Raw genomic sequence first — 12,339 nt, forward strand, 5'->3', positions numbered from 1 at the left:
TCTTCTCTGAGCATCACTTGCTGTGTCTAGTCGTCCATTCAACCAGTCAAAGTGTAATATGCTAATGATATGCTAAGGCCGCTCAACCACTTGCTATTATGTGCACTGATCACCAGGGGGCAGACAGTTGACTAGTCGCTGTGATGTGCACTGAACACCAGGAGGTAGATGTTCCGATCAGTAGGTTAGTTTGCTGCTGGGGTCCAGCTGATCAAGACAGGCTGGACATGCCCTGGAGCCCTCCTGCAGTCCCTCCCCAGCTGGCCAACCTTCTGCGTCCCTCCCTGGCTCCTATTGCACACCAGTGGGGTCCCTTGGCCTGGCCTGCATCCTATTGCAATCTGGGACCCCTCAGAGGATGTCAGAGAGCTGGTTTTGGCCTGATCCCTCAGGCCAGGCTGAGGAACCCCACTGGTGCATGAATTCATGCATTGGGCCTCTAGTATAATAAATAAGAAAAATTATCAAATTCTTCCAACATATTTTACTATGAAGGGGGAAAATTAATGGCAAAAGTAGTTGATCTTCCAATGGGGTGGTGCTCAAGTCAAATAATCTCTCCTCTGCAGAGAAGGGAGAATTCTCTCCATAGCAACTTTTCCAAGAGGAGTGTTGCATTTAGGTCGCAGAACAGCTAGCTTATAGGAATCAAGATTCTACCACAACGGGCAGGGAGTCTGAATATGAGGCCACAAATGCTGGAGGGTAGACAGAGGATGTGATGCAAGTTTGTAGAAATTCTTTTGAGATTGCTTCAAAGTGTCTTTGTGAAGTAGAAAGAGATTGGTTGAGAATGAGGAAAGAGAAGAAGTTATTGGGATTTTAAAGGTAAAAAGAAAGGTGGAAAGAGTCCTCTAGCACATGTGGTCCTTTATCGCTAACCATCCTAATCATCCTTTATTCACTTTATTGGTAGAACAGGATACATGGACTGTGGAGTTGCAGATTGGATGTGACTGTAACATATGCTATTATATCCCTGACAGGCAGAGATGTCAGAAATGACACTAATGTAGGCATTGGGCCCTTCAGCCTTTTAAATGCTGAAGTTTAGGCTGATAAGTAATTTTCTCTGAACACCAAGGTCAAAGCTGACCTTCACAACATTTTTATTAAAAGCCTCTGCAAGATACTTAAATTTGAGAAACAACTGTCCATACATTGACAAGGTACCCTTATGTGCCATGGAAACTTCAAAGGGACCCACAGGTTTTGAATGTGAAGTTGGTGCTGTGCTTATGCTCAGAATGTGGAAGGGTGAGGAGTGTGATCTTAGGAAGATGTTCTTTGTGAGGGCAGAGGGCTGGCATGCACTCATGGATGGAGAGAAAAGGAAAGAGGCCTCAGCCACAGTTCGTGATGGACAAGGTACTGGAGATAAAGATGCCATTCAAAGTGGCTGATGTAATGTCTTCAGAGAATTCTCTCACTATGTTGGGGAATTGTGTCTGCTAGTAGGAGCCATTTTCAGTAGCTAAATGGTAATATCTGTTGCTAAAGCTTCTTGCCAAGAATGATTGGTTGCTAGAAGTTATCACTGGGGAGTGGTTAGACAAAAGTGCCTGTTAGTGTGGAAGTGGTTTTGGCACCAAGCATTCTACATAATTAAAGCATTGCATCAGCCTCGGAGGCCAAGAGACCACGTTGGAAGGTGATGCTGACCACAGTTTGCCATGTACGTGAGGGAATACACTTTTCCCTTCCCTGCTTCATGAGCCAAAGGCAGGGCTGGAGTCCAAGGCATCTGTAACTAAGGCTGACCTAAAGAATACATTATTGTCGTCACCTCAATATAGCTTATGACCCCCAAAAACTACACTTTAGAGAAATATTTGGCATATGTGTGTAAAAGTCTATACATCAACTAATAAATCACATTGTATTTTTTAAATGGAAGACTATGTTTTAGAGCATTTTTAGGTTGAGCAGCAAAATTGAGCAGGAGGTACAGAGATTTTCCATTTACCCTGTGGCCACCCCCATCTGAATAGCCTCCCCCCATCATCAATGTCCCCTATCAGAGTGCTCCATTAGTTACCCTCAGTGAACCCACATTGGCACCTCATAATCATCCAAGTCCATAGTTTACCTTAGAGGTCTCTCTTGGTGCTATACATTCTATGGGTTTGGATAAATACTAGTATATAATGACACACATCCATCATTATAGTGTAGGGGTAGGCAAACTTTTTGACTCGAGGGCCACAATGGGTTCTTAAACTGGACCGGAGGGCCGGAACAAAAGCATGGATGGAGTGTTTGTGTGAACTAATATAAATTCAAAGTAAACATCATTACATAAAAGGGTACGGGTTTTTTTTGTTTTTTGTTTTTTTTAGTTTTATTCATTTCAAACGGGCCGGATCTGGCCCGCGGGCCGTAGTTTGCCCACGGCTGTTATAGTGTCATACAGAGTAGTTTCACTGCCCTAAGAATCCTTTGTGCTCACCTATTTATCTCCCCTCCCCCCACATGCTCATATTGGATTATTAAATTACCATATAGGGTTAAGGTAAATTTACATTTAATTAGGCTGTCTTTTTTTAGTTCTTCACTTCTAAGTAATTTCTTGTAGGCAAAAGTACCTGCAGACAAGGTCTGCCATTGGAAGATACCAGATCCACTTGGGGCTCAAGATTCTGGAAGTTCATCTATTTATATAGCGGGGTAGCACAGCAATAAGAGAGTAAAGATGATACATCTCATGATCATTTTCCAAACAGAAGATCTTATTTTACTTGGCTAGGCTTTTGAGCTCAGGCTAAACTTTGGGGAACGAAGAATTTTATGATATCATGTAATACTCTAAGATCCTTTATTTTCATGGCTCTCCGAACCTCTGAAAGTCACCTTTAATTAACATAGGTATGTAGATATAGATGGAAACATTATTATAAATATACTTTTTATTAATAGAGGCATAATCATATACCTCAAACCTAACTTTCTAGATCGCATATTTTAATAATATTTAATGCACAAGGGAAAGTTTCTGCTTTAAAGAAACTCTCTTCCTCTCACAGGACACCAGTCTATTTTAGTGTTCTAAATTTTTTCTTCAAATATGATACAGATAAATTGGGTAAGGATTGAACCTCTGGCTTCAGGCACCACACTGCCTTCCCTGGGTTTATGTGCAAATAAATGATAAGAACAAGAAGAGTTTTTGTCTCCTAATGCATGGAGGGACAGCTAAGGGCACTCAATGGGAGCAGAGTGGTTTCTTGACATTCCACTTCCTCTTTCACCTAAGACACTGTTGTTTCTTCTTCCTGCTTTCCAAAAGGGATGGACATACTTGACACTGATTAGAATATTCTAACAGGTAAGTGACAGATGACTGACATCTTTATAGTCAAGGGAGTATTATTACAGAACAATCCAACATGATTTGAAAATATATTTCTATATGTCTTATACTGCTCATACTTCCTCTGAGACAGGAAAAGAAAAACATGTTTTAAAAAGTTTATTGTTAATGTAGTAAATAAGTAGAATGAAAATAAGTTTTTGATATAACACAACCTTACAGAGAATGGTAAATTTTTCATAGAAATAAAATGAGCATAGGGTTCTCCCTAAGATAGAAGTGCAGTAGAACTGAGTCAGGGAGGGTTGAGTAGTTTAAGAGAGAGAGTCCTTAAGGAAAATACTGATCCTCACTGTGGCCTCTGCAATAAAACAGACTTTTAGGATGAAAGTCTATGTTCCATCCTCATCTATTCTCCATCTTTCCCCAGCTTATTTCCTTTAAGCTCTTCCCCATTATCTCCAACCCAACACTGTGTTCCATCCTCATCTGTTCTCCATCTTTCCCCAGCTTTAAGCTCTTCCCCATTATCTCCAACCCAACACGTGGTCTGTTTATCATGGTTTCAACATACTTAGCTATTCTAAAGTTGGCCAAACTTGCTTGGAAAGTTCAGGTAAGTTATTAGAAGATGTTCTATTTTGCTAGTGTGGTTTTGCCTCCAGATCACTGTTACCCATTTTTGTTACAAGTTCCTTTCAGAACCCAATGATGAAAGGAATTAACGCAGCTCTGGGAAGAGTGAATGTGATCATCCACCAAGACAAGCACTAAAACGAATATCAGTGTCGGGAAGATAGGGACAGTATCAAAGCTCTCCTTGCATTCTTTCAAGGCCAAGGGTTCATGTAAAACACGTCAGATGCTTAAGGTAATCCTTTCTCTGGGTGTCCAAATCCCCAAGTCTTTCTTGGCTGTGTGGGCAATTCTACTCCAGGGTGTGGAGCTGACTTAATAACTTATTTAAAGTTGATCTCAGGTTTTTTAAAAAAATTATAAGTTGGGAGCGTGTTTATCTGTCTACTATACATAATAGGTAGGAGGAGGCCACATTAGATTAATGATGTGAATGTGTTTTGTAATTAGAATAGTACTAAAACAATCAGATATGATATTTTAAGAGGTAATAGAGAAAGTTCAATGTAAAGACACTCTAAGCACCTACATGGCACAAGGCATTGGGTTTGGCATTATGGAGAATATAATCCCCAGAATATGTAGTTTCCAAAGATTCTTATTCCAAAAAGGAAGCTAACTGAATTTCAGCGTAGTATGTAATAATATAAGAAAAGCTGTAAAGCGAGCCTTTAGAGAACTGGAGAGAGAATTTCATTTTTCACAAAATGATCACCAAAGGCTGCCACAGGAGAGTTGTACTTAAAGGGTACTATAGGAAGGTACAAAATTCACAAGCTTATTTGGGCTCATAGGACCCTATAAAGTAGTCATTACAAACTCAGGCTCAAAGAGTTGAGATGACATAATAAGAAACCACAGCTACAATGTCCATGATGAGGAATATTTATTTTTCTTAAGATATTTCATAAAATCACATATTATGCCATGAATTAATTCCTTTATCATTATTATTTTTGCAGATAAAATATTTTACACTCACCCTTGTCCTCTTTCATGAAATCATGCAGCTGAATAATAATGTGACTGAGTTCATTCTGCTTGGATTGACCCAGGATCCTGTTAGGAAGAAAATAGTGTTTGGCACTTTCTTGCTTTTTTATTTGGGGACGTTGCTGGGGAACTTTCTGATTATTACTACTATCAAGACCAGCCGGACACTTGAGAGTCCAATGTACTTCTTCCTTTTCCATTTGTCCTTATCTGATACCTGCTTCTCTACCTCCGTAGCCCCTAGAATGATTGTGGACGCCTTTTTGAAGAATACTACTATCTCTTTCAATGAGTGCATAGTCCAAGTCTTTTCATTACATTTCTTTGGCTGCCTGGAGATCTTCATCCTGATCCTCATGGCCCTTGACCGCTATGTGGCTATCTGCAAGCCCCTGCACTACATGACCATCATGAGTCAGCGGGTCTGTGGCATGTTGGTGGCTGTGGCCTGGGTGGGGTCCTGTGTGCATTCTTTAGCTCAGGTTTTTCTGGCCTTGAGTTTACCTTTCTGTGGCCCCAATGTAATTGATCACTATTTTTGTGACTTGCAGCCCTTGTTGCAACTTGCTTGTGCGGACACCTATGTGATCAATCTTCTCTTGGTGTCCAACAGTGGGACCATTTGTACAGTGAGTTTTGTCATGCTGATGTTCTCCTATGTGGTCATCTTGCGTTCTCTGAGAAACCACAGTGCTGAAGGGAGGAGAAAAGCCCTCTCTACGTGCGTCTCCCACATCATCGTAGTCATCTTGTTCTTTGGTCCCTGCATTTTTATATACACCCGCCCTGCGACCACTTACCCCCTGGATAAGATGATAGCTGTGTTTTATACACTTGGAACGCCTTTGCTCAACCCTTTGATATATACACTGAGGAATGCAGAGGTGAAAAATGCCATGAGGAAGTTCTGGAGCAAGAAGCTTGTCTCAGATGACAAATGATGACTGGAACTTGCAAATTTTTCTTCATAGTTTGGACTGATCTAGAAGAAGCCTACAGAGAATATTATCTTCTTATTGTGGAGTTAATATAATGCTAACTTGGGGCATTAGAATGAATTTCTTCAGGAAGAAAGGCAATGTGCACACATATACTGGGTGGTGTCAAGTCAGTTATATTTATTTATATATTTTTTATTTTTATTTATTGATTTAGAGAGAGAGTAAAAGAGAGAGAAACTGATTTGTTGTTCCATTTATTTATGCATTCATCGGCCGATTTATTTTAAAAATAAATATTTTTATTGATTTGAGAGGAAGGGAGAGGGAGAAAAAGATAGAAACATCAATGATGAAAGAACCATTGATCAGCTGCCTCCTGCATGCCCCACACTGGGGGTCAAGCCCGCAACCTAGGCATGTGCCCTGAACAAGAATTGAACTGTGAGGCTCAACCCCTGAGCCATGCTGGCTGGGCCATTGGTTGATTGTTTTATGTACCCTAACTGAGTATCAAACCCACAACCTTACAGTATGGGGATGACCTCTACCCAACTGAGCTTCCAGCTAGGACTCCAGTCAATTTTAAGTAGAAGAAGATACAGCCCAGGAACAAACAGCCATCACTGTTCCCTGCCTCTCTTGCCTGCCTCTCTTGCAATGTTTTCTTATTTGCATTTTTATCTACATAGAAAAGTCAACATGAGTATTTGTTTTAAATTTGGAACTTCCATTTCTATTTATAAATTACTAAATTATATTAAGATGACTAAATCTGTATTACTGTCACTGTGATTTTGACCCGGTGTTTTCCCTGCCCTGCTTCATGTTGGCTTGTAGTGTTCTGTTTATACTTACACATTATGTACTTATGTCCATTGTTTAGCAGGCTCTCCTTTCTAGTGTCTCATTTATTAGACACTGTGTTCTGAATGTCTGAGCATAGATTTTCAACTTGCTTGTTCTTCCTGACTCAGAAGAAAGCATCATATTAAAATAATAGTAGGATATTCATGTTTTAAGGGATAATATATATAATCTAGTTAATCTACCTTTAGTTCTTGGGATAATATTTTAAATTTTTCTCATGTTTAACTAGATCCTTTTGGTACAGTGACAGAACATGGTGAGAAAGTTCACATTTTGAAGGTTTTTTTTTTTTTTAAGGTTTTAGCTATTGAGGTTGCACTCATTATTTTTTTTCTAAAAACTACTTTTTTTTCCTCCAAAAATGATCCCTTTGAAATTTGGGGAAGTACTAAGTTTTCTCTTAATCATACCAATTATGGTAACTTGTTTATAACATCGAGTTATTATGATTGTCACATAGTGGCCCAAATTAAGGTAGATATATTTATGTGGGTTAGAAGTAAAAGAGACAGTAGTTGATGGTAGAGAATTTTAAAATAATAATCACTTAAAGACAAAAAATGTTATAATCAGAGGAAGATTTTTAGGGTAAAGCAGAATAGTTACATCACAGGTATGAATTATTTTTAGCAAGTTTTAATATAATCCAGAAAAGACAGCAACTTCAGAGAGACTGAGATATTTGGATGAAAAATATATTAATGCAATAGAGATGGATAACACCTTTTGTCACCATCTGTCAATATCATTGTCTGTAATTACATGATCACTAAGAATCTTTCTGATTTTAATGTTTTCTTATTTGCATTTTTATCTACATAGAAAAGTCAACATGAGTATTTGTTTTAAATTTGGAACTTCCATTTCTATTTATAAATTACTAAATTATCTTAAGATTACTAAATCTATATTAAATTTTGTCATACCAGGAACTTTAGAACTTCTTTGCATGAAAAAAAGATAATAAATTCTCTGTTTGATAATGGAAACCTGTGAAAATGGAAAGTGGGGTCATTTAGGTACTGGGAGTGCAATGGGATAACTTGGGGTATGAAATGCAGTTATAGGAAAGACAACATAATGAGGAAAGGCTTTGTGGAAATAGGGACATTTAAGTCTGGCCTTAAGAATGTTAAGAAAAAGCCGAGCACCGTCAACATCTATACTAATAAAAGGGTAATATTCTTATTAGACCAGATAGAATGGATATCATCCAGATGTCCGTCCTGACAAAGAAGGGGCATGGCTGGCCTGCAAACCACCCGTGGCCCTTTGCCCAGGCTGACCCTGTCCCACATTGGGAACCCCCCACCCCGATCCGGGGTCCCCTTCAGGGCAGGCCAGCCAGCTCACACCCATGCACCAGGCCTCTATCCTATATAATAAAAGGGTAATATGCAAATTGACCTTAATGGCAGAATGACCAGAACAACCACTGGACCAGTCACTATGGGGAGCACTGACCACATCTTGGTCCCTTCCCTTGTCTATCAGGCACTGATCACCCAATGGCGAATGTGGAACCAGGGGGTGGGTGGAGGTGGTGGCAGGGCCAGCTGCAGGGCAGCTAGCCCTGATCGCAGGCCAGGCCTAGTGACTGTACTTGCACATAAATTTTGTGGGCCAAGTCTCTTCTACACCAATAAAAGGGAAACATGCAAATTGACCATACCTCTGCTATGCCCACCAGCCAATCAGGGCGAGTATGCAAATTAACCCAACAGAGACAGCAGGGGCCACAGAGCTGGAGGCATGGGTTGCCATCGGCGAAGGAGGAAGCCAAGCTTCCTGCCTGCACTGGCTACTGCTCAAGGATGGGCCAGGGCCTGTGTCACCAGGGACCTAGAGAGGCGGGTGGGTAGCACCAGACGCCACCTGCTGGGTCCGGACCTCGACTGGGGACCCGGGGAGGTGGGGTGGCCAGCGTCAGACGTCGCTGCCAGATGCTGCCCATGGGTTAATTTGCATATGCAGGCACGGGGCGAAGACTGAAGACAACTGAAGACTGAAGAGGCTTGGCTTCTCTGCTGCAGCTGGACCAAAGGCCTGGGTCCTGGCTGCCAGAGGAAAACCGGTGCCGGCAGCCAAGGGAAGGAAGACCTATTGCGTGAATCTTCATGCAACAGGCCTCTAGTTAATAAATATTAGCCTTGGACATGGAAGCAAAAGGAGGCTCTTAAGAAATATAATCAGTGTATTAGGGTTTATCCCTGCATAGAAAGTAATAAAGCTACTTTTAAGACCATTTGGTCACTGACCATAAAACTTACATTTAATACTTAACATCACATATTTGAAGCAATTTAAAAGGATTTCTTTGACAGCACACTTGAAAAGTCAAAGCAAGAGCAAATTAAAATCACCAGTTTTTTCCCACTGGTCTTGTCCAAGTTCCCTTCAGATATTGATTGGAATGAACTGATATTCAATATGTGAGTTCTTATTTTTTCTTTTCCTTTTCCATCTTTTTTTTCTGCCTTTTTTGCTTTTGAGTACCTGAGTCTAAGTAAAGTTAGTTCTTTGAGTAGCTATGGAATAATCTAAACTTATCTGCTTCTTTTTTTGGAAATTATATTTTCCATAAATATGTGTTCTAAAAATGTATCTCCCTGGTAACTATTTCTTTTATAACTTTTATGGGCTTCTAATTCAGGTCAAAATTGGCATTTTAATATTTTACAAAATGATTTTAAGAGGTCTGTTTTAACAGGAAATGAACAAGGGGAATGCTCTTTTGAAATCTGGCTTGAAACTTGAGATTGTTAGATACTAGGACAGGAGGCTATAAGGAATAGTGGTGTTTTGTACTCTACTTCAGATAGAAAAGCAATGATTCAAAACTATAAAAGTTTGAAAAATGATCAAATAATTGATGAAGACAGCAATAATAAAAAGAATAAATATTGTAAAACTTGGAAAATAAATTGATGACTTTGATACATTAATTGATAAATAATTTAATATTTCACTTGATTTAAAAACATTAGTTCTTTGCAGCTGGAAGAATCCATGAATACTAATATTCCTATTTCCTGGAGAGGAAATAGATATCCATGTATTTATAAAATAGCAACAAGGTCATCTGTTCTTCACGGGTGATGAGGGCACTATAATTTTCAGTCCTTTCCTGTGACTAAATCTGTTTTCACACTCAAAATAGATCTTAGTGATTTGTATCATAGTAGATGTGTCATATGGAGCCAAAATTTAAATTTCTGTCTAGTTTTCCATAATAAGAACATATCACATCTCATTTCTGTTCTACTGTCAGGTATTTAGATCACTTCTATCTTCCCTTCCAAATTTAAATGAGTCTTCAACAAACACACTTCTGAATGCTTTCTGGACAGTTTTGCTCAGTTGTTCATAAAGTTTTATATGAACAGACTTAAAATTGTACTTTTATGAAGTTGATAAGTGAGAATAGTATTTCATTACTGTTTAGTTTGCATTTCCCTGAATATTTTTATATATGTTTTGGCCAGTTGGAATTTCCTTTCTGTATATTGCTTAGTCAAAGTTTTTGCTGTTTTAGAAAAATGGGTTACTTATATATTATTGATTTACAAGATTCATAAATACCCCCATTTTGCCACTTTTAAAGATATTGATTCAAATGGAATTTGTCATAGAAATTTAGACGTATTATATGTTTTTTACAAATTTGCCTTTTGTGCTTTGCTTAAAGAAATGTTCCTACTTAAGATATAAACCCATAAATTTTTCTTAAATATTTTTCTTATTTTACCTGGTACATTTGCATCTTCAGCCATATAGAACATAATTTTTTGTGCCTTTGAGGAATATATTTGTTCCCCAAAAGGAGATTCAAAGTCCTAACATCAGTTACCAATAAGTCCGTTATTTCACATCAGTTTGAAATCCCAGCTTAAACATGGAATGAATTCCAGTATATTTATGTGTTTATTTATTGACTGCCTTTAAGTCCACTGTTGTGTCTTTATCAACAACTCTTTCGATGCCATAGCTTGATAACATATTTCTGTTCTGAGAAGGAAGGGAGCAGGCCTAAACCAGCAGGTCGTTATCTCCCGAGGGGTCCCAGACTGCGAGAGGGCACAGGCCAGTTCAAAAGAACTTTTAATTGTTTATTTTAAACAAATTGTACTACAGCTCAGGACAATTGCAATTGGAGTTTTGTGATAGTTCCAGAGATTTTGCAAGAAGTTAGATCTCAGGGAATTGCTTGGGGTTGATGGATGGAATTCAAATAAGAAATCCATGAACTCCCTAAAATCCTATTAAAATGATCTTTGTATGCCAAATGTTCATTTTTCTAAAACAATTTCATAGGAATTCAGATGAAAAAGACATTGTTCTATTAACATTATAACCCTTCACAAACAGGCTAATCAATGTGTAGGATTTATTTTTTATAAAACTGAACTTTGGGTTTAGCAATTTTGTGATATATTTCAGATCAGGTTGCAGAGGAAGAGTAAGAGATGGTGTATAATATTTTGCACCAAAGAAACTCTTCCTTGTGACTAAAATATTCCAAGGACTTGGGTCAATGAGAGTGCAGTAAGCCTGGTAAGGAAAAAAAGTGGTTCAATTCAAGGAGCTGCAAGGTGGTGAAACAGATGGAGTGAAAAAGGATTTCTGGATGCAGTTTGCTCCTTCAAGAGTGTGTCCTAAGAGCAAGCTCCAGAAAGGATGATTGAAGGACAAAGAAGGTGAGAACTCCTGAGTTAGACTGGAAAGTGAACTGGGAAATAAGGTCAATTTCAGGTAGCGGTAAATGCATTAAAAGTCCCTACAATGTAGCAACACTTCCCCCCAAAGACCTGCTTGTTGCTCTTTTTCTCCCTCCACTTAAAAAATATGTTCATGAAAAGGTTCTTTTTAAAAAAAACTTTTTTTGAATTTTTTGGGTTGACCTTGGTTAATAAAGTTATATATATTTCAGATGTACAATTCTACATATGTGTCATCTGTATATTGTATTGTGTATTTACCACCCAAAGCCAACTCTCCTTCTATCCCCATTTATCGTCCCTTCACCCTCTTCTACCTTCTTCCACCCCACGTTCCCTCTGGTAATCACCACACTGTTGTCTGTGTCTATGAGGTTTTTCTTTTTCTTTGCTTAAGGTCTTTACCTCGAAAAATGTGTAAAGGTTCTATGAGCACTTTCTGAAATTGTCACCCAGATGTCCAATATCTAAATTTATGAGCTCACTGAAGTCTAAGGACAATACTGAACTTTCAGGATTTAGCACAAGTTTAGTCATTGGAAAGGACTGAGAATTATAGCGTTGTCACAGCCCTTGAAGATCAGATTTAAAAATCACTCTTAAGTTATTATACTAAAAATTGCATCTCAAAAATTTTTCAGAAAAAGGACTTTTCCTCTTTTAAGTATTCAGTGTGTTGTTCATGGTACATGTGGTACTTGGGATTTATCATGATTGCAATTAATTGATTATTTGTTCTTTTTTTAAAAATATATTTTATTGATTTCTTACAGAGAGGAAGGGAGAGAGATAGAGAGTCAGAAACATCGATGAGAGAGAAACATCGATCAGCTGCCTCCTGCACACCCCCTACTGGGGATGTGCCCGCAACCCA

At 38.6% G+C, this 12,339-nt stretch overlaps 2 protein-coding genes across 2 annotated transcripts in view; both read left to right on the forward strand.

The window, feature by feature from the left end:
* Positions 1–4,950: 4,950 nt before the first annotated feature.
* On the forward strand, positions 4,951–5,880 carry LOC102763545 (olfactory receptor 4C16). The gene has a single exon (XM_006772319.1). The coding sequence runs from the start codon at positions 4,951–4,953 to the stop codon at positions 5,878–5,880; it is 930 nt and encodes a 309-aa protein (XP_006772382.1).
* Positions 5,881–11,424: 5,544 nt separating this feature from the next.
* LOC102773570 (olfactory receptor 4P4-like) overlaps positions 11,425–12,339 on the forward strand; it is a 2,110-nt gene continuing 1,195 nt past the window's right edge. Inside the window, exons 1-2 of the mRNA XM_006772346.1 lie at positions 11,425–11,444; positions 12,070–12,100. Coding sequence (XP_006772409.1) covers positions 11,425–11,444; positions 12,070–12,100 — 51 coding nt within the window. The remainder of the gene's footprint in view (positions 11,445–12,069; positions 12,101–12,339) is intronic.

This window comes from Myotis davidii, unplaced genomic scaffold (assembly GCF_000327345.1).
Source record: "Myotis davidii unplaced genomic scaffold, ASM32734v1 scaffold265, whole genome shotgun sequence".
NCBI lineage: Eukaryota > Metazoa > Chordata > Mammalia > Chiroptera > Vespertilionidae > Myotis > Myotis davidii.

Coding starts and splice junctions, on each gene's coding strand:
- LOC102763545 (XM_006772319.1), top strand. CDS start 4,951: ATGCAGCTGAATAATAATGTGACTGAGTTCATTCTGCTTGGATTGACC.